Consider the following 21,617-nt stretch of genomic DNA (forward strand, 5'->3'; position numbering starts at 1 on the left):
CCAAGCAAAAGGGGGGTTATTGTACAAAGCGCAACGAGTTCCTGCGCTCTAGACAAGCAGACTACTGTGTGCGGGTGTGCACGGGGGCTGCCGCTATCCACCCATTAGTAGACGCTAATTATCGCTAATACTACGTCCGTATCAGATCGCTTAGTGATCGCGTTTGATTCATCAAATCCGCACGCTGTGATCACGCTATCGACAGCATGATCAATCATTATGTGATGTCAGATAGAGGTGCGAGAGAGAGAGAGAGGGAGAGAGAAGTGCTCACTTTGCATGCTAGCCACAGCCTCCTAGAGGGCACAGTTGCATTAATGAGGTGGGAAATCTCCTCTTGTTGCACGTCACTGACAACCATTGCGAATTGTTAGCAGAACCGATAGTAGGCCTTGACTCGATCGCTAATCTCATCGCGCTCGGTTGTCGCTTTCTTCCTCTTTTCAACATTACACAATCTCGGTTGTAGATAGGCTTGGATTGAGCTGGATTTCAGAATAAACCAAACAAATCATGCACATTGACATTGGGTTTGTAAACTTTAACAGCGGTTTAAACTGAAATTAGCTTGTTGTGGAAATATAAGCGTCATCGAAAAGGTCATAACATAACACTACCGGCTAGACGAGACGGTCGTAATATCAACAGTTGATTGATAAGCTAATTTAAATCAGGCGTTGGATTACACCTACCGATAGAGTCAACTCAGTAAAAAAATTTGTTATGAATTGGACATATTAGAGGATGATCCTGGGAGGAATAATGGCACACTTGTAACAAATTTGCTTGACAGCCCCCTTAAACTTGAACGACTTGTTGATCTACAGTGATATTTTGATATTTTGTGTGGTCTATGTACTAAGGATGACACCCTATGGCTATTGATTTAGCAACTAAGGACTTTTATGCGTAAACGATCACTTACTCGATTTCTTAGAATGTTATAAAAAATATAAACAATATAATAAATTAAAAGATTCATACTAAACGAAGATCGTTCTTACAAGACTTCAGTTCAAGACTCACTTTCAAATCCTTTGGAATAGGTTCCGCATATTCCAAGCTGTTCATAAGCTCAAAAGATACCTACATAGTACATTGTCAGCGTTAGTTAATTTGATGCCACATGAATTCTTTGAAGTGGTAAAGGGAAAAGGCTAAATTACTCGGTAGAGTGTATGGCATTAGTAAAGCTCTTGATTGCTAATAAAATACTCATAAGATACGCTTGGTAGACTTCCAGTAACAAGTAAAATAATCAAACGGCTTTGTTTATTTGAATGCTGCACTTTCCCTGATTATCATCGCACATATATGATCATCTGGCAACAGATTCGCATTGCACGTTTATCTATTTGTAATCGGTACCTATTGATGACTTCAATCAACATTCAATTTGACTGCTTTAAATATTCAAATATTATATTACTGTTTTTTCTTCTTTACAGACGAAAGGATTGCATGCTCTTCCCCGATTGGTGATCTTCACCTCGGAAGACGCACATTACTCCGTGAAGAAGCTGGCGTCGTTCATGGGTATCGGTTCAGACAACGTCTACGCTATCAAGACCGACAACGTTGGCAAAATTCGTGTCGAGCATTTGGGTATGTTGGAAACAAAAAAACACCCAGCAAAAGGTGAACATTATCATTTAAAATATTGATTCGAACGCATTGTTTCGTTTTGCAGAAAGTGAAATTCTCCGTGCCAAATCCGAGGGAGCGCTCCCGTTCATGGTGTCGGCCACGGCGGGCACCACCGTAATTGGTGCGTTCGATCCACTGGAGCAGATTGCCGACCTGTGCGCCAAGTACAATCTCTGGATGCACGTGGATGCGGCCTGGGGCGGCGGTGCACTGATGTCCAAGAAGTATCGTACCCTGCTGAAGGGAATCGAAAGGTAAGCCTGCTTCTACCGCGTCACAAGGAACAACCGGAAGTGTGTACAGTGGTTGCGTTTGCGTGCTTCGAGTGCTTGGTTGTGATCTCGGGACGTGTTTATCCCTTTTTTGGGGGTAAAAAACACAGCCTGAAAACAGGTTTGCTACCACCACAGGGAAGAGTAGAACCATTCTTACTGGTTTTTGTTGTTGAGTTCTTGGTGATGATGGTGGGGGGCTGTGACCCACGATGATGGACAGTACATTTCTTCCCCCTTGCTTCTTACAAGCTCTGTCTGCCATCCGTTCGAACTGTAATGTTCAGCTGAACGAGGAAATGAATGTAGCTCGATCGAGTTGGAATGCTTCTGACACTGCCACACAGCCATTACTACCACGTGGCTCCACTCTCGCCTCCACTGCACATAACCTTGCGCGTTTGCGCGAGGAGCCGCAATGGCGAGCTAAAAAGGGTTCTGCTTCATCTTGCATGGAGTTCTACTAAACAATGCATTCGAATGAGTGCTGCCTGCACACCCCTTCTTGCCCTCCCGTGCGCGCGATCAATAAAAGTTTCTTCATTTGGCCTTTACTTTCCGCACCGTACTTTGCGCGGCAAAGCTTCCAAGCCGATGCGCGACCTTTGCGGCGGGAGGTGGTTTAGCGTGACACGATCGGGTTCGAGATCGGCACCGTTTTTTTTTTTTGGTTTTTAATGATCATTTACTAATCGATCGATCGACATTCAATTGGTGCTACTAGTTGATGATTATACTTTCATGATACAATTAGTCAGCTTTGTGACAGCGAAGAAATCTGTACAGCGATCGCCACTGCCTTTACCGCTCTTTATTTCCGGCTCCATCCACCTGACCCATGTGTCCTCCATACGACCACTTGATGTTAAACTCAGGCAAAGCAAAAAAAAAGGCCCAAGCATCGGAACAAATGCATGCAATAATTGCCGGCAAAGTGATTAACTCCCCAGACCGCACGGAGCGACGGTGCCGCTTGATCGATCGCTTGTTTGGGGTCAATTTTCCGGCGAGTGGGAAATATAATTTGCACCGTCACTCGCCTCATTAGCTACCGCCGCGGCGGTGGTGGCTACGGTTTTGGGGGCCTGGTACACTTACAGCACACGTTTGGCTTATTGCACTTTATGCCAACGACATTGGCCCAAAAGATCTGTCTACTACCGGTCCGGTTTTGCTAGCGGTGTAGTTAATCGCTTACAGCCGCCCCTCTTAATATCACAAGCTGCCCCCAGGGGCCTGAAGGTAGCTATTTCTTTGTACTGAGGGCCGCCTTCACAACCGCGCCATGCTGCACAGTAAGGCCAATGTCAATGGCACGGCACGGTGAAAATGGACGCATCCTTGATCTGTGGCGGTCGCACATTGGCACATTGGTGGGGCGAGGTACAGGCAAAAACCAGAGCTAAACCGGCTAACCGTAACGCGACTGTGGGTCATGTCGGCGTGGCTAGTTGGGCTTTCATAGGGTGGGGGTGGATAAAACATTGAATGAAATCATTTTTGGAGGCCGTAAACCATGTAGCACAGTGCAGCGTTTGAATGAAAAGTTTGATAAATTGTCTCCAATTACTGCTCGTACGTATCCGATTAACTCAGTTCCGAACACACACTTCCTGCCATTTTGCAGATCCGATTCAGTCACCTGGAATCCGCACAAGCTGCTGGCCGCACCGCAGCAGTGCTCCACGCTGCTGACCCGCCACCGCAACATCCTGGCCGAGGCGCACTCGACCAACGCGACCTACCTGTTCCAGAAGGACAAGTTCTACGACACGCGGTACGACACCGGCGACAAGCACATCCAGTGCGGCCGGCGGGCCGACGTGCTCAAGTTTTGGTTCATGTGGCGGGCCAAGGGTACGGCCGGGTTCGAGGCCCACATCGACAAGGTGTTCGAGAACGCGGAACACTTTACCAACAGTATTAAGGCGCGGCCCGGCTTCGAGATGGTGATCGAGCAGCCGGAGTGCACCAACGTCTGCTTCTGGTACGTGCCGCCGGGGCTGCGCGGGGTGCCGCGCGACTCGGCCGAGTACCGGGACCGGCTGCACAAGGTCGCACCGAAGGTGAAGGAGCGCATGATGAAGGACGGCTCGATGATGATCACGTACCAGCCGATCCACGACAAGCCGAACTTTTTCCGGCTGGTGCTGCAGAACTCGTCGCTCGACAAGTCGGACATGAACTACATCATCGACGAGATTGAGCGATTGGGCAAGGATTTGTAGGGCCGCTGGTGTGTGTGTGTGTCCGTGCTCGGGCGAATTCCTTGTTGTTTTTTTTTCTCTCCCCCTGTTGCTTAACTTATTTTCCACCCCGTTTCTTTATCACGTACAGATGTATTTATTGAAAGCATTCGTTTGCTAGCTAGGAGCTAGGAGGGTAAAATTTACAACAAAAAAGGGAAGGCAAAACAAAAACGAATTGAATGTAACGGTCATCTTCTTTCCGAAATGGTGCAAGAATTGGAATGGGAGAAGGCAAAACAAAACAAAACAAAATACATCGCAAGGTGCACCCAGGTAGAGGAGATACGGTGGATGCGATAGTGGATAGTGGAGAGACACGGTACAAGTGGAATAGCATGCACGTCCATAATGGGGGTGATGTTGTTCGCTTAAGATTACTTATTTGTGCTAGAAGTGTAAGCATGTTCCAATATATATGACTATTTTTATCAATGTGGCGTTTTAAAAAGAAATAATCCTTGTTAACGATATATCACCTTAAATGCTTCAAACCAAAGCGCTGCGGAATGTTTAAAGGGAGATTATAGTTCATTTATTTTGTCGTTCTTTTGTCCATTTTTGGTTGTCTTTCAATAATAATAAGTGTGGATTACAATGAATAGCATCTGAAAACACGCAGAAAACATTGTAAATTATACAAGGTACCATTTTTTAAACTGTCCTCATTCCTCTTCCTCTCTCGCTCTCGCTTCCTGATATCTGTTTGTGAGATTATATCATCCTATCTAATGGTTCAGTATCACATACCGTTTTGCTAGTACCAATTCCGTGCGTGGTAAATGGTTGGCATACATGATTCGATCCGTTCCCTACCCACCATGCCTTAGAACTGTACGCCACAGTTCGTGCAGCGCCGATTGCGCAGCGCCAGACAGGCCAGTATGCCCAGTGGGAAGAAGAAGATGGCACAGAATATTCCCAGACAGGAATAGTCGTCCTCCAGCATGCCGATGCGGCACACCGGGCACCCGTTCACGACAATGATCTGGTGGTTGATGATTTCCGCCCGCTGGGGCGGTACGGTTTGTATGGTTACCTGCGGTACGATCGGTACCGGGCCCTTGTTTCCCCCGTCCATGGTACCGTAGTACGGAACCGATCCGGCCATCGGCGTCACGTACGTATGGGTGGTCGCGATGGGTTGCTGCTGAACGTACTCCTGTCTTGGGTAGGAAGCGGACGGGGCTGCTGAAGCCGCAGAAGCAGCTACTGTGGGTGGAGCGGAAGGCTGTACTCCTCCGTTCCCGTTGCCCGTTGCTGCAAAAAAGAAAGAAAGATGAGTAATGTTTTCGCAACTGGGGGAGGTGGATTGCTGTTTTGGTATGGAAGTGGGTCTTGCTCTCTTTACCATAGTTCGAATGATAGCTATCCGCTATGACTTGATCGTACGATGGCGGCTCGTTGGAAAACTTTTGCGAAGCCATTTCGAGGAAATACGCACAATACTTGAATATTTCTTTTCAGCACCTCGAAACGATAAGCTCGCACAACTTCACTGGAAATTAACGTCTGTGTGTGAGTGTGTCAATGTTTACAAGAGAACGATGAATCAGCTGTCAACTAGCGATTCCAAAATAAACGCATACGTCAGATGTACAAACCGTGTACAGTTTTAGTACAAACATTTGATGTACAAATTGTATTGGAATTTTCGGAAAACTTGGAATATTAGATTGATATTGTTACTTAACTGTAGATCAATCTGTTTCTGTTTATTTTTACATACATCAACAAGCTCATTTCAATTCAAAGGTAAGAAGAAATTGCTCTTTTGGATTTGTGTTTTTGATACCCATGTATTGCCCATCACTACCAATCGCTGTCGATTTTAGAACAAAGAGTACGTACTAAAACGACCCGAGCTGTCAACGTGACGTGCCAAATAATCAAAAAATAATGAGAGAAAAAAAGTTTGTGAAAAATTGCCACCGTAATCGAGAACGAGAGACCCGTAAATTGGTCCGAAAATTGTATCATTCGTGCGTGTGTTTTTACCCGTAAATGCTACGCCATACAGCGTGGCAGTGTGTTGTGCGATTAGCCTGTTAGTGTAGCGATTAACGAAGGAGGAAAAGCTGGTGAAAGTTGTGCGTGTCGTAGGCAGCGAACAGAAACGCAGACGTGTTGGGTTCTGCCGTGCCGTCTGCTGACCGTCTTGCCACACTGCACTTCGGGTCACTCCCATATTCCCCGTTGCACCTGACCGGAGCTGCACCGCCGTCTTCAGATATCGGATCGGATTACCCCCCACCCCTTTCTTTGCCAAGTGTCCAACTAGCGTCATTTCCACACGAAGCATCCGTCCAACAAAAAAAAACCTTACCACGTATGACGACGATTGTCCGATTGTTTGACGACGGGTGAATCAAACTCCTAGCTAGGGTAACAACACGGGGGCGATGGCGAATGATGGGGAGGCTTTGATACGTTTGCTAAGATGAACCATTGATACCATCCGAAACAGACGGACTAAAGGTAAAGTAGGTGAGTCTAGCCGGTGGTACGAATCGGAAATCGGAGCGAAGGTTAACATCGTCCTCGACGTCGTGGGTTTTCTTTTGTGACATCCACACAGCTCGTAAAAGTGTCGGTGGGTTGAAAGGCACCATCAACCAAAACGAAGAAAAACAGCGAACATCCGGTGTGTTTGTGAGTGAGTGTTTGATGCATACGGTAGCGTCCGGGCATTTCGGGGGGTAAAAAGTGCCATCGAGGTGCGAGGACACACCACCACCACCACCACCACCGATCGGCCCTAAACGGAACGGAACTATGCAAACTGTGGCCGGCGGTGGAGCAAACACGACCAACACTAGCAGCAGTAGCAGCAACACGACGAAGGGACCGAGCGGCACGACGGGTCCGTCGGTGGCCACCAGCGCCAACAGTAGCGGAACGACGACGAAGGCGACGACGGTAACGACAAAAACGAAAGAAATGTTCATCCTACGAGCGCTCGAGAAGATCCTGAGCGATAAGGACATCAAACGGTCACACCATCTGCAGCTGAAGCGGGCCTGCGATGTGGCACTCGGTAAGCATGCTTGGCCAATGATTAATATTCCCTAAATATTGCGTTATTTGCGTTCACTGTAGATCCCCCCTCCCTCGCAGTCTTGTTACGTTAACGTGTCCATTAACTAGTTCGAGCATGTCGTTTAGCCGGGGTTTTGAAGTGCGTTCGTAGCCAAAGAACCCTTTTACCCCCTTATTATTGATTATCTGTCGGTTACGTTTTTTTTTCGTTCGGTTCCTCTTTTCGATTCCATTTGTTAGCACATTTATTACTTTCCCTTTCCCGTGCCATCATCGTCTTGAGGCGCCCTTTCCCGAAAGTGCATTCCACCAGCAGGAAGGAACTGACGGTGGAAGGTCACTCAGAGCCTTTGCCTTGTGCAACGAACCCGCTACCCGAACCGTGTCACGCGTCTTCGTACGCGTATAATTGCCCGCACGGAAAAGCGAATACGTGCTGACAGCGGTCGGAGAAGTCGGGAACAAAACCAGGGGGAACAAATGTGTAAAGTGAGAAAAAATCAATAACACTTAAGTAACCTACTTGAGAGAGGGCACCACCAGTATCGTTTTTTTCCGTAGGCTACTATGATGTACGTAGGATGAGGGGGGATACTGGTACGAAAGCACAAGTAACACACGCGCGCCCGCCTGGTCGTAGGTAATTGTCGCCTATAGGCTTCGTCGTCCTTACGTGTAGTCGATCTTGCTCTTCGGGGAGAGGTTGTTGAATGAATGGGGGTTTGATTGAATTAATTATGCGAAAGATTGAAAATTATGCATTGATTCGATTTTTGTTGAAAAGAACAGTGTGCTTTTGAGAAGTTGTTTTAAAATTTTCTACTTTTTGAATACGGTTTTAATTATAGATTGAAATGTATTTAATCATTAATTGTATGGACATTTGGAATTTATAACTTTGTTATAGATATAACGTTTTTTATTCTTTTTGAATTATTTACAAACATATATTTTTCCTCTTTCTCATTTACCCATATCGACTAATGGGAGGTACGAGTAAACTGAAATGTGGCTTTTAAATGTTTTTAAACAACAATAGCAATTGTTTGACAATTTTTGTATAAATATTTTTATTCGCACTTTCGAACATACGGTCCACACAGACAAAATTTCAAATCAATGCGGCTGACCTAATTACACAAAATCAGTTCAGCATATGCCTATCATCAAGATTGTGTATGTAACATATGTTTCTATTGAATCATGCTAAAATTACAATTTCAGTTACCACTAATTTGTTGGTTTAATTTTCCCTCAAAATTTTGCTAATAACGCTTCACACAATTAAACAACCCTTGGAAAATTATTCCAGCATAACAACATAAGAGGTGAAAGAGCAAATAAGCGAAAGGGAAGGGAGGGAACCACGGCCTCTGTCCCAAATTACCAATACCTTCAAAAGCCCCCTTCACCTGCCCCATAATCTCTGCGTTCGCCAGGTGACAAACATTGTTAAACTCTTCACAAACAGCCCGAAGAGAGGGAAGGGTTTTTATTAAAGCGCAGAGAGATAACACGCTCGCTGTGTGTGCGCCCCGGGATTGTGCAACGCGAGAGAAGTGTACTTGCCATAGACAACTTGTATCCCGAAGGGAACGAAGCCTCGTGTCACCCTAAGTACCATCGGTTGTGCTTTATTCTTCCTCCCTGTTGTGTGCGCATTGTTTTCCTTCACAAATTCAGCCGCCCGAGCAAATGATAAGCAGCAGTGTACGGGTTTTTAGTCATCACTCAATCGTCACTGATAGTAGCAGGACGGTGGTTTGTTCGATTCTGTCGCCAAAGCGATGGATGAAGTGTATCTGAATGTGTTCCAGCGCATAGAAGCCTATTGGGGATTTGGGGCGAAAGGTCTCTTTTGCAGTAAAAGGTGTAATGTTTCCCCCACTTTACCACTCTAATACACATTTTTTGCTTCGTGTTTTTCCCCCTTTCTACAGAGGACATCAAGGAGGAGCTGAAACAGGCGGGGCACACAGACACCAATGGCGAAACGCCCGTCCCGTCGGCGGCGCTGCCCCTGCCGAAGAACGATTCCGGCAACATCATCAACGCGGAGAAGTACTTTCTGCCGTTCGAGCTCGCCTGCCAGAGCCGCACGCCGCGCATCGTCGTGACGGCGCTCGACTGTCTGCAGAAGCTGATCGCCTACGGCCACCTGACCGGCAACATTCCCGACTCGTCCAATCCGGGCAAGTTTCTGATCGACCGGATCGTCACGACCATATGCAACTGCTTCATGGGCCCGCAGACGGACGAGGGTGTGCAGCTGCAGATCATCAAGGCGCTGCTGACGGTCGTCACCTCGCAGCACGTGGAGGTGCACGAGGGCACGGTGCTGCAGGGCGTGCGGACGTGCTACGACATCTATTTGTCGAGCAAGAACCTGATCAACCAAACGACGGCCCGGGCGACGCTCACCCAGATGCTGAATGTGATCTTCACGCGCATGGAACATCAAGCATTTGAGGCGATCGCGGCGGCAAACTCGTCCGCTGGGGCGGCCGTTGGGAGTAACAGCAGTACGACGCTGCAGGGCGCGTCACCAAACGCCAGTGCGACGGGCGCAACTGTCGGACCGGACGAATCTCCCACCAAACCGACGGAAGCGGAGAAACATCCCGACTATGACGCGGTACGGGCGATCGTGGAGGAAATCGTGGACAGTGTGATAGCGCAAGCCGCGGCTGTAAACGGTGCACAGGAGTCGGAACACACCGTTGACGGCGTGGGACTGACGAGCAGTGTAAGCGAGCCGGCAATAAACCACGAAACGAGCGAAACGGCCAGCATCGGGGGCATCTCGAACGGGGGTACCGATACGACCTCCATCGCACGTGTGCCGTCCCAGGAAAGCATGGAGGTGACGAGTGAGAATGACAGCATCGTGACGGCCAAGTTTACGCACATCCTGCAGAAGGACGCGTTTCTGGTGTTTCGAGCGCTGTGCAAGCTGTCGATGAAACCGCTCCCCGAGGGCCACCCCGATCCGAAGTCGCACGAGCTTCGGTCGAAGATTCTTTCCCTCCATCTGCTGCTGTCGATCCTGCAGAACGCCGGGCCGGTGTTTCGCTCGAACGAAATGTTCATCATGGCAATCAAGCAGTACCTGTGCGTGGCACTGTCCAAGAACGGTGGCAGTGCCGTGCCGGAGGTGTTCGAGCTGTCGCTGTCGATCTTCGTCGCGCTGCTGTCCAACTTTAAGACGCACCTGAAGAAGCAGATCGAGGTGTTTTTCAAGGAAATTTTCCTCAACATTCTCGAGGCGCCCAGCTCGTCGTTCGAGCACAAGTGGATGGTGATCCAGGCGCTGACGCGTATCTGTGCGGACGCGCAAAGCGTGGTCGACATTTACGTCAACTACGACTGCGACTTTTCCGCCGCCAATCTGTTCGAGCGGCTGGTGAACGACCTGTCCAAGATCGGGCAGGGCCGGCAGGCGCTCGAGCTCGGCACGTCCGTGAACCAGGAGAAATCGATGCGCATCCGCGGGCTGGAATGTTTGGTCTCGATCCTGAAGTGCATGGTGGAGTGGAGCAAGGATCTGTACGTGAATCCCAACTCGCAAACCACGCTCGGCGATCCGCCGTCGGGCGGTATCGGAGCCGTGGAGCGGAAGGGCAGCTCGATGAACACGAGTGTCGGTTCGCCCGTCGATGAACCGTCGTCCCACGAGATGGCACTGAAATCGCACGGTGGATCGAGCGTGAGCATCAACTCGCTGGGCAGCACCAACACCTCCGGCGGCAATCGCGAGGTGCTCGACCTGCCCGAAGAGCTGGAAGAGCGCAAGCAGCGCAAGGAGGTGATGGAGACGGGCATCGACATGTTCAACCGGAAGCCGAAGAAGGGCATTGCGTTTCTGCAGGAGCGCGGTCTGCTCGGCACGAACGTGGAGGACGTGGCCCGGTGGCTGCACGAGGACGAGCGGCTGGACAAAACGCAGATCGGCGACTATCTGGGCGAGAACGACGAGCAGAGCAAGTCGGTGATGTGCGGGTACATCGACGCGATGAACTTTGCCGAGCTGGACATCGTGGCGGCGCTGCGCTACTTCCTCGAGGGCTTCCGGTTGCCGGGCGAGGCGCAGAAGATCGACCGGCTGATGGAGAAGTTTGCGTCGCGGTACTGCGACTGCAACCCGAACAACACGCTCTTCGCCAGCGCCGACACGGTGTACGTGCTGGCGTTCTCTGTGATAATGCTGACGACGGATCTGCACTCGCCGCAGGTGAAGCACAAGATGACCAAGGAGCAGTACATCAAGATGAACCGGGGCATCAGCGACAACAAGGATCTGCCGGAGGAGTACCTGTCGCAGATCTACGACGAGATAGCGGGGCACGAGATCAAGATGAAGAACACGGTCGCGAACAAACCGGCCGGCAAGCAGATCATCGTGAACGAGAAGAAGCGCAAGCTGCTGTGGAACCTGGAGATGGAGGCGCTCTCGACGACGGCCAAAAATCTGATGGAATCGGTATCGCACGTGAAGGCGTCCTTTACCTCGGCGAAGCATCTGGAGCACGTGCGGCCGATGTTCAAGATGGCGTGGACCTCCTTTCTGGCCGCGTTCTCCGTCGGACTGCAGGACTGTGACGATCCGGAAATAGCGTCGCTCTGCCTCGATGGCATCCGGTGCGCGGTGCGCATTGCGTGCATCTTTCACATGAGCCTGGAGCGCGACGCGTACGTGCAGGCACTGGCCCGCTTCACGCTGCTGACCGCCAACTCGCCGATCAACGAGATGAAGGCGAAAAACATCGACACCATCAAGACGCTCATCATGGTGGCGCACACGGACGGCAACTATCTCGGCTCGAGCTGGTTAGACATCGTGAAGTGCATCTCGCACCTGGAGCTGGCCCAGCTGATCGGCACCGGCGTACGGCCGGAATTCCTGTCCGGCCCTGCATCGCACCGGGACACACTGGACCCGAGCGCGAAGGAGCACATCGGCGAAACGAGCTCACAGAGCATCGTCGTCGCGGTCGATCGCATCTTTACCGGCTCGATCCGGCTCGACGGTGACGCGATCGTGGACTTTGTCAAGGCACTCTGCCAGGTGTCGCTGGACGAGCTGACGCGCCCGCAGCCGCGCATGTTCTCGCTGCAGAAGATAGTGGAGATTTCGTACTACAACATGGGGCGCATCCGACTACAGTGGTCCCGCATCTGGCAGATACTGGGCGAGCACTTTAACGCGGTCGGCTGCAACACGAACGAGGAGATTGCGTTCTTTGCCCTCGACTCGCTGCGCCAGCTGTCGATGAAGTTCATCGAGAAGGGCGAGTTCACGAACTTCCGCTTCCAGAAGGACTTCCTGCGCCCGTTCGAGCACATCATGAAGAAGAACAACTCGCCCGCGATCCGCGACATGGTGGTGCGGTGCGTGGCGCAGATGGTCAACTCCCAGGCGCACAACATCAAGTCGGGCTGGAAGAACATCTTCTCCGTGTTCCATCTGGCGGCGGGCGACCACGACGAGGCGATCGTCGAGCTGGCCTTCCTGACGACGGGCAAGATCATTACCGAGCTGTACCAGAGCCAGTTCCACATCATGATCGACTCGTTCCAGGACGCGGTCAAGTGCCTGTCGGAGTTTGCGTGCAACGCGCGCTTCCCCGACACGAGCATGGAGGCGATCCGGCTGGTGCGGACGTGCGCCATCTGCGTGAACGATTCGCCCAACCTGTTCGCCGAGCATGCCGGCATGGAGAACGACGTGTCGGTGCCGGAGGAGGACCGGGTGTGGGTGCGCGGCTGGTTCCCGATGCTGTTCTCGCTGTCGTGCGTGGTGAACCGCTGCAAGCTGGACGTGCGGACGCGCGGCCTCACCGTCCTGTTCGAGATCGTGAAGACGCACGGCGACGCGTTCCGGGCGAACTGGTGGCGCGATCTGTTCAACGTGCTGTTCCGCATCTTCGACAACATGAAGCTGCCCGAGCACCAGCCGGAGAAGGCCGAATGGATGACGACCACGTGCAATCACGCGCTGTATGCGATCATCGACGTGTTTACGCAGTACTTCGACGTGCTCGGGCCGATGCTGCTGGCCGATCTGTACTGCCAGCTGCACTGGTGCGTGCAGCAGAACAACGAGCAGCTGGCCCGCTCCGGCACGAACTGTCTGGAGAATCTGGTCATCTCGAACGGGCTGAAGTTTAGCGAGGACACGTGGGGCAAGACGTGCCAGTGCATGCTGGACATCTTCAACAGTACGCTACCGAACGAGCTGCTCACCTGGAAGCCGGACCCGCTGCCACAATCGATCGGTGGTGGTGGTGGTGGCGTTGCGCAAACAAACCAAGCCGCATCGCCACGTGTGCAGGAGAATGGAGACCTGCCCCGACACGGCATTCTAAAGCGCTCCGGTTCGCAACATTCCATGCACGGGCAGGACGGCCATGGGGGAGCAGGTGAGCAGGGCGGTGTGACGGCAGGCAGTGCCGCCAACACGTCCGTCCTCTTCTCCAACCTGCTGATCAAATGCGTCGTCCAGCTCGAGCTGATACAAACGATCGACAATATCGTATTCTTTCCCGCCACCTCGCGCAAGGAGGACGCGGAAACGCTCGCCCAGGCAACGGCGGAGCTGAGCGCGATCCACCAGCAGCACGCCTCGTCCTACCCTTCCTCCCTGTCCGGCGAGGAGTGCCAGCGGGAGGAGCAGGGCATGTACAGCTACCTGAACACGCCGCACCTGCTGCAGCTGGTGGACTGCTTGCTGCAGAGCCACCGATTTGCCAAGCAGTTCAACTCGAACAACGACCAGCGAACGGTGCTGTGGAAGGCCGGCTTCAAGGGTTCGCTCAAGCCGAACCTGCTGAAGCAGGAAACGCAATCGCTCGCCTGCGTGCTGCGCATACTGTTCAAGATGTACAGCGACGAGAACCGGCGGCGCGACTGGCAGGACATCGAGAAGCGGCTGATCGGCGTGTGTACGGAGGCGCTCGATTACTTCCTCTCGCTGCCGAGCGAACCGCACCGGGACGCGTGGACCTCGCTGCTGCTACTGGTAATGACACGGTTGCTGAAAATGTCGGACGCAAGGGTAAGTTTGGCGTAGGAAAACTCAAATCCACTGTACCGAACCACTGATGGATCGTTTCTTTATTTCCGTTCCAGTTTGCGGCCCACATCGCCAGCTATTACGTGTTTCTGTGCGATCTAACGTGCGTGGATCTGAAGCCGGAACTGCGGACCGTGCTGCGGCGCGTGTTTCTCCGCATTAGCCCAGTGTTTGGAATCTCGAGTGCCAGTGCGTCCGGTGCGAACGGCAACAGTAGCACCGTGCCGATGGCAGCTACCTAGTATCGGCGGCACGGTTCAGTCAGCCGCACTACGACCGCAGCACCGCACCATCAGTGGCAGTACTACGCATCGCCGCCAGTGCTGTACCACCAACAATACCGCGCCGGTTATTTCACACCGTCGTCCGCCGGCGGCTGCCAGTGTTATCGTTGGCGTGCGCTCGCGCTCAGTGGCCAAAACGGTGGCCACTTCCGCTCCTTCCCGTCCTCGCCGGAGCGACAGCGCGGTGGTGGTGGTGGCAGCAGTCGGTCGGCTTACCAACGGCGGGCTTCAACGGCGGGTGTGTTGGGCGCGTTCAGCATCGGTGGCTCCAGGGCGGCGGGACACCACCCGGCAGCGGTGCGCAGTAGCAATAGAGGCAACAGTAGTAGCAGTAGCAGCAATAGCAATAGCATCAAAAATATCATTCACACTACCTCTAGCAATAATGGCAGCGAACGTGTCCGTCGCTCTTCCGGTGCGGCTGCTTTTCCCGCTGCTGCACCTACACCGGCACCGCGTTTTACATCGCTCGTTTCGTCCTTCACACGGCGCTCTGTTCCCACTTCGGCTTCCCGTTCTTCTTCGCCTTTTAATCCAGGTTCACCTTATTCGGTAAATGCAACTAACCCTACCATCGCTGGTAGGACGGCGACAGGGCGTAAGAACAGTTCCCCGTGGACGAACAATCGGATACTGTAGTGTGTGAAACGATCAGCAGATCGATGCACTTAGTGCACCTTTTTATTGCAACTCCACGCAATGCACGGCATTCCAGCACGCTGCATCAAAGGAGGAAACATTTCCCCGTTGATTGAACATTTTTAAGAAGAAGAAAAAAACAAATCCAAAGTTTGTGATGCAATTCCTCCCGGCCCGAAATGAAGATCGCAAACCTGTAAGACGGCTTGAAAGCTTTCCAACGTAGAGGTACTGTGTGTATGTGTCTTATCTTATGTTCACCACTTTCATAATTTTAGAACCGGCTGTTTCTTCTGTTGTTGTTTTTTTACTACTTGCATGACAGGCCTCTGCAAACACATAATTAGATCCGTTTAGAACGATGCTCTGCTAGTAAGAGAAAGGAGGGGGGTTGTCTTTTGTACATAGCTAAACAGGAGGATAGTTTACTTTAACGAAATTAACACACAACACTCGGTTGCTGTTTGCTTTTTGAGAGCAAACTTCCTTTTCTGCACCTTCGAAAGCAATTTTGGGTAGACTGGGGGAGAGTAACATACGCAAAGGGCAAACGTCACACGGCGGGATATCTTAGCAAAAGAAAGCCCTGTGTGTTTGGCGATGTGTAGTACGAAAGAAAAGAAACTCAAAATAGGAAACGGAACGCAGTGTCGTCGCGAAAGTAACATTATTTAATCAGTAAAGTTAGAGAACAAAACAAAAACAGATAGAAATTAAATGAAATAGATCAGATAGCAAGAAATGATTATTAAAAAAATTACAAATAATTAAACAAAACAGGCACAACTCTTCAAACGGTTGTGCGTGATTAATGCATAGATAAAAACGAAGCAAAAAGAAGCATACTAAACTAGCAAATCGCTTTTGTAAACAGGGACACACGGCGCGCACGTGCGACGGATGAGATTTCAGTGCAAATGGAACAGTTTTTTTTTGTGGAAATAGTATCAAATCCTGCTAAAGGGCTTACTACATATAGTATAGGAGCGGGGAGAGTGTTGGTTCGACATCCGGTTCCGTCAGTTTGATCGGTGTAATATGGGCGGCACCGTGCATGTGTTTCGGTTGATAGGAATTATGTTACATTTTGGCATTTCCAAGCACTCGGCACAGCAGCTCTAACGTAAGATGGGATTGGTCCAGAAATATGTAGAGCAAATAACACAAAAAAAAACATGAGACAAATGAATGATGTACGTTGGTAGCATTATACTCTGTGATCGATGCCGAGGCAACAACAAAAAGAAAAAACGTACTGCAATGAAGCGTCGATATATAGAAGGTGATAAACTAATCATTTATTTGTTATGTGAAATTATTATCGAAAGAGAATATACAGTATATATAGAGTATAATGTATACTAACGAAATGCATATGATTAAAACAACAAATGGTGTAGGTTGGGAGGTTAATTTTATTTACTCTTCGAATTTGGTTGAAGCGGGAGAGCTCTAAAATGCTCGTGAAAAAGGAAATGTGGAGCTTTGAACTATTTTCCTCTAAATTTCAACATCCCTACCTTCTTAAAGTGCACTTGTAGTAGAGTATTACACAAATCAACTTTTGTCTTTATTTCGTCTACATCGTACAGGAATAACCAATTACATAAACTATCCCAAAAACCAACACATCTAAAATACAACATTAACGGGATTTTCGCTCTGAATGCGGTTGAATGTTTAAACCCTTCAAGTTTTTTTCGGCAACAATAATCAATTTGCTCAGTACTGTTGTTGCCTCTCTCGCTGTCTGCCTCTGTTTTCAATCACTTTTCCTTAGGCGATGGTCCGGTGGCGGCCAACACCTTGCCAATGTCCTCGTACGCCGCCCGCAGACAGTCGACAAATTCGCGCCCATTCCGGTGCGGTTTGTAGCTCGTCACGACGCTGCCCAAGTACCCGTCCTGGATGTTGTACCCGATGCCATACCCATCCTTCACAACCGGCCCAAATCCACCGGCCAGCAGGGCGGGCGAAGAGAGCGTACTGGTTGACAGGATGTTATGATTAATCGCACCAAACGCCGGATCTTCGTACAGTGCCGGCAGCGGCAAACCGTTCCTCTGTGCCGTATGCTTCAGCCCGAACAGATGCCTATCGAACCCTTGCCCCATGGCCGCTTCCTTCGTCAGCTGGCCGTGCACCGTCGAACATTGGTTCATCATGTCGCGCAGCTCGGCCATGCTTTTCTTCTTGCCCGAATCGCGCCGCTCCACCTCCTGGCAGAACGCTTTCGTCGCGACCGTGCACGGCCGCATCGTTTCCGTGCGCCCATGCCGGAAGGCGGCCGTACTGCACGATTCGTACGTGCCCACGAACGCACCGTGCTGCTTGTAGTACGCCAGCTGAAAGCCGAGCTGCATCACCGAGTCCGGGCTGATGCGTTGCCTCTTGCACACGCTCTTGTTGATCGCTTCGTACTTCATGTAGTTCATGTCGAGCGAATCGATCACCGCGTTGTGATTGTTTTCCGCCGTCCGGATGGCCGCCTTCACCCGATCGTCCAGCGTGAACTCGATCGGTACGACTGCGTCCTTGGACTGATTGTCCACGCCTTGCAGTCCGACCTGGGCAAACGGTGCCGTTGTGGTTTCCTTAAAGATCTCCTGGAAGTAGCGCAAAACGGCCACACCATCGCCCCAGGAATGCTCAAAATTGATGCCCGCCGTTCCGTCCTTGGCCACGATCAGCGTGAACGATTTGTCGAACCAAAGGTTGGTGCCGTCGCCGAACAGGAACTCGCGGATGGCCGGGATCGGATTTTCCGGCTCGATCGTCGAATCGTCGAGACAGATGCAGAACAGGGCCGAATCGACCAGCTCGAGCGAACGGGCATTGGTGCCGAGCTGGGTAAGGTGCGTTCGGGCCGTTGCCCACGTGTCACGGTTTTCCGTCGTTAGCAGACCAAGCGGATCGGCGGCCGGTGCTTTCGCGTCCTTCAGTACCCTTTCGAACCGGGCCAGCAGTGTTGCAGGTTGTTCAATGTTGCCTAAAACAAGAGAGAATTGGTGTTAATCTTCACAACCCTGCGCTTTTGGGATTCTTCCTTTACCCTGCGCGTCTAGCACATCCACCGCGTACATATTCCCGTTGCGCATTACAACCACGTGGCGGGACGAATCCGTGCGATAGATGCGATCCTTGCCCAGCTCGGGTATGCGCGTACCCCCGAACAGTCCCTGATACTGGCTCATATCGAGCGGAAATGCCTTAAACGCGTACGCCACGTACGTCGAGATGAAGGACGGCATCATGGAAGTGACCGTGCGGAACATGGGCGTATCGCTTTTCGCCGGATTCATGTGGAACACTTCCGGCTCGAGGATTTTCGCCCGCAACGATTTCATGAAGCGCAGCGAGCTAATCACCAAATTGGTCGTACGCAGCAGCTGATCGTTAAACTGTGGACGCGGGTCGGGATTCATCATCAGCAGTGGGTTGTAGTTCAGTGGGAGCGGTGCCCGATCCCGCAGGTACATATCGAACCACGGTTCGGAGATGTAGCTCGTGTGCTTGTTGGCCGCATCGAACTCTTTCAGCAGTGTCTGCAGCTTCGGTCCGTCCTGCTGGGAGAACTGGTTGACCAGCTCCTTCGTGCGCTCAAATGCATCGGGCGACAGGAGTGGCTGCTGAGCGGCCAGATAGCGTGCGCACGTTTTCTCCAGCTCCGGTATGGGTAAGCGTGGCAGGGAGGGTTGAAAGTGGAGCATCGGTATCTTGGACCGCTGCAGATACTGATACTCCTCGCCAGTGGTTGGGCGGGCCGAGGTAGACTGGCTACGGGCAAGACATGCAAGCCATTGCGTTTTCGGTACACGTAACATGGTTGGGGACAGTTCTTTGGTTTGGTTTAGAAATTGTGTATAAAATTAAGGCACTACGACGACACCCCGCGACACTGCGTTAAACGAATGAATGGAGCTGTGTGCTGTGTTCTCGGTTCAAAGTTCACTTCTCTTTGATTTCACTTGTACAGCGGAGGAATACAACAGGTGACGAAGCTTTGAACTCTCGTAATCTTATCAAACCACAGACACATAAAAAAGAAGGAACAATGTTACACCAAGAACCAAAACCACGGTCGAAAAGATTAAACTACAAAACTAGACAACGGGCATTAATCCCGGGGGTGTTGGAGCAGATATGTATCGTGGTGGGGTGAAAAGTGAGATTTGTTTCGTGTCTTTTTCAGCCGCTGGCAGCTGATCCACTACCAACAAACAAACCCTTCCGATACTGTTCAAGGGTGTGCTCTATTCGACCGTTGGGATGTTTGAATAATATCCAAAAAAATCTTTGCTAGAATGGGAGATCAGCGAAACAATATTTAAATGAAATGACAAAACATTTAATAAGGGAATAATCAAGCATTTTCTATAGACTTTCCATGCTTAACAAACTTTAATATTGAAAATTGTAAACAATTACCAAATTGAACACCAACCGACGGTTTAATCTGGCAGCACGGCCAACTGACAGCTGTCAACGACATCACTCGTCCGCTGCTTCGTGAATCATCTTTCTACGGTAGTGTGAGTGCGTGTTTTGCATTTGCAGCGATTGTGTCCCGTTTTTCGGATTCCTCCCGGGGTTTTTGCGGATAAAATTCGTGTAGACGGACCAGAGTCCGCGAATTTTATCACCTCTTCCCGCTTTCGGCGTAACTTGCTCCGTTTTTTTCCATAAAACTGCACTACTTAAGGTGGGGATCCCGGTGAAGGAGAAGCAAAGGTTCCCGTTTCCTGCGATAAAAGCTGGGCGTTTCCTTCTTCCGTGGTGCTGTGCAGCATTATCTTACGGGAAGTGATTTTTAAAGTTTCGATCTCATCTACTGTAAAGTATTTCACGCAATGACGGAGCGCCATACGTTTGGTGGCACGGTGAGCCCCATCACTTGCCATGCCTGGAATAAGGATCGATCCCGTAAGTACGCTTGAACTGTCTTTCTGCCCCCCTGCGGAGATGTTTAGTCATAAAACGGCGCTGACTCACTCTCTAAACCTCACCCCAAACAGAAATTGCCATCTCGCCGAACAACAACGAGGTGCACATCTACAAGCGCACCGGCTCGGAATGGAAGCTGACTGACGTGCTGAACCAGCACGATCTGCGCGTGATGGGCATCGACTGGGCGCCGAACACGAACCGCATCGTGACCTGTGCCGTCGACCGGAACGCGTACGTCTGGACGCAGGGCGACGATGGCAAGTGGAAGCCCACGCTGGTGCTGCTGCGCATCAATCGTGCGGCCACCTGCGTCCGCTGGTCGCCGCTGGAGAACAAGTTCGCGGTCGGTTCGGGCGCCCGGTTGATCTCGGTGTGCTACTTCGAGTCGGAAAACGATTGGTGGGTGTCGAAGCACATCAAGAAGCCGATCCGCTCGACGGTGACGTCGCTCGACTGGCATCCGAACAATATGCTGCTGGTGGCGGGCTCGACCGACTACAAGGTGCGCGTGTTTTCCGCCTTCATCAAGGACATCGAGCAGCACCCGGAACCGACGGCCTGGGGCCCGAAAAAGCCGCTCGGCCAGATACTGGCCGAGTTTAAGAACTCTTCCACCGGTGGCGGCTGGGTGCACAGCGTCAGCTTCTCGGCCGACGGCAACCGGATCTGCTGGGTGGGTCACGACAGTGCGATCAACATCGGCATGGCGAACGGGGGCAACGTGACCGTGAAGCAGAAGACGGAGTACCTGCCGTTTCTGTGCTGCGAGTGGATTTCGCCCCAGTCGATACTGGTGGCGGGCCATAGCTGCGTGCCGCTGATCTATACGGTGGGCGAGGACGGTAAGGTTGTGCTGGCGGCCAAGCTGGACCAGTCGACGAAGAAGGAGCAGAGTGGCATTTCGGCGATGCGCATCTTCCAGTCGCTGGATCGCAATTTGCGCACGGAAAACTCGGACACCAACCTGGAGTCGATCCACCAGAATGCGATCACCTGCGTGTGTTTGTACAGCGGGGAGAAGGGCAATGTGCAGCGCGTCAGCACGTCCGGGCTGGATGGGCAGCTGGTCATTTGGGACATCGACACGCTTACCCGATCCATGCAGGGGTTGAAGCTTTAAATGGGGCTCGTCGGCGGGGAATGAAGGAGGAGGAGCAGGCCTGTCTTTTCCTCGCGGGTCCATTACTATCACCCGGTTAAAAGTATTTCCCTTTTCTCATAGGATTGTTTTAGTGCATTTTGGGGTTTGGGGAGGAAGTTTCAAATGTGCATTTTAATAGCTCTACTTCCGAGAACGAGAATCGTTGCAAATAAATACTTCATTCCAGCCAAACTTGTAATCGATGTTGGTTGTTTCTGTGCGGTACATAACATTGCAATTCGTGATGGGAAAAATCCAGCTTTCTGGAATCGATTCCTGATAGTAGGTCCGGAATCAATTCCGGACTTGGCACTGGAATCTTAATTGGTT

The 21,617-nt window shown here is 51.2% G+C and overlaps 5 protein-coding genes across 8 annotated transcripts in view; 3 read left to right on the top strand and 2 right to left on the bottom strand.

Annotated features, from left to right (window-relative positions):
• The window catches only part of LOC121596967 (cysteine sulfinic acid decarboxylase), an 8,251-nt gene extending 3,651 nt beyond the window's left edge, over positions 1 to 4,600 (top strand). The window contains exons 2-4 of the mRNA XM_041922396.1: positions 1,449 to 1,605; positions 1,691 to 1,901; positions 3,547 to 4,600. Coding sequence (XP_041778330.1) covers positions 1,449 to 1,605; positions 1,691 to 1,901; positions 3,547 to 4,147 — 969 coding nt within the window. The 3' untranslated portion in view covers positions 4,148 to 4,600. The remainder of the gene's footprint in view (positions 1 to 1,448; positions 1,606 to 1,690; positions 1,902 to 3,546) is intronic.
• Positions 4,601 to 4,677: 77 nt separating this feature from the next.
• Positions 4,678 to 5,692, bottom strand: LOC121596968 (brain protein I3). Its single transcript, XM_041922397.1, has 2 exons — positions 5,517 to 5,692; positions 4,678 to 5,425 (listed from the first exon to the last, which is right to left on the bottom strand). Exons 1-2 carry the CDS (start codon positions 5,590 to 5,592, stop codon positions 4,992 to 4,994), a joined length of 510 nt encoding a protein of 169 aa, XP_041778331.1. The 5' UTR covers positions 5,593 to 5,692; the 3' UTR covers positions 4,678 to 4,991.
• A 372-nt stretch (positions 5,693 to 6,064) lies between these two features.
• On the top strand, positions 6,065 to 16,558 carry LOC121598033 (brefeldin A-inhibited guanine nucleotide-exchange protein 1). 4 transcript variants are annotated; one of them, XM_041924505.1, is made up of 4 exons: positions 6,065 to 6,652; positions 6,744 to 7,202; positions 9,145 to 14,258; positions 14,333 to 16,558. In XM_041924505.1, the coding sequence occupies exons 2-4, from the start codon at positions 6,941 to 6,943 to the stop codon at positions 14,516 to 14,518; spliced, it is 5,562 nt and encodes a 1,853-aa protein (XP_041780439.1). In that variant the 5' UTR covers positions 6,065 to 6,652; positions 6,744 to 6,940; the 3' UTR covers positions 14,519 to 16,558. The 4 variants fall into 4 exon arrangements, with proteins under 4 accessions (XP_041780439.1, XP_041780440.1, XP_041780438.1 ...); XM_041924506.1 differs by having other exon boundaries at positions 6,065 to 6,643; XM_041924504.1 differs by having other exon boundaries at positions 6,065 to 7,202.
• Positions 16,559 to 16,740: 182 nt separating this feature from the next.
• Positions 16,741 to 19,430, bottom strand: LOC121598034 (carnitine O-palmitoyltransferase 2, mitochondrial). The gene is made up of 2 exons (XM_041924509.1): positions 18,252 to 19,430; positions 16,741 to 18,188 (listed from the first exon to the last, which is right to left on the bottom strand). The coding sequence occupies exons 1-2, from the start codon at positions 19,021 to 19,023 to the stop codon at positions 16,966 to 16,968; spliced, it is 1,995 nt and encodes a 664-aa protein (XP_041780443.1). The 5' UTR covers positions 19,024 to 19,430; the 3' UTR covers positions 16,741 to 16,965.
• A 275-nt stretch (positions 19,431 to 19,705) lies between these two features.
• On the top strand, positions 19,706 to 21,479 carry LOC121598035 (actin-related protein 2/3 complex subunit 1A-B). Its single transcript, XM_041924510.1, has 2 exons — positions 19,706 to 20,122; positions 20,215 to 21,479. Exons 1-2 carry the CDS (start codon positions 20,050 to 20,052, stop codon positions 21,264 to 21,266), a joined length of 1,125 nt encoding a protein of 374 aa, XP_041780444.1. The 5' UTR covers positions 19,706 to 20,049; the 3' UTR covers positions 21,267 to 21,479.
• The last annotated feature ends 138 nt before the right edge of the window (positions 21,480 to 21,617 follow it).

The sequence above is a fragment of the Anopheles merus genome, chromosome 3R (assembly GCF_017562075.2).
Source record: "Anopheles merus strain MAF chromosome 3R, AmerM5.1, whole genome shotgun sequence".
Taxonomy (NCBI): Eukaryota; Metazoa; Arthropoda; class Insecta; order Diptera; family Culicidae; genus Anopheles; species Anopheles merus.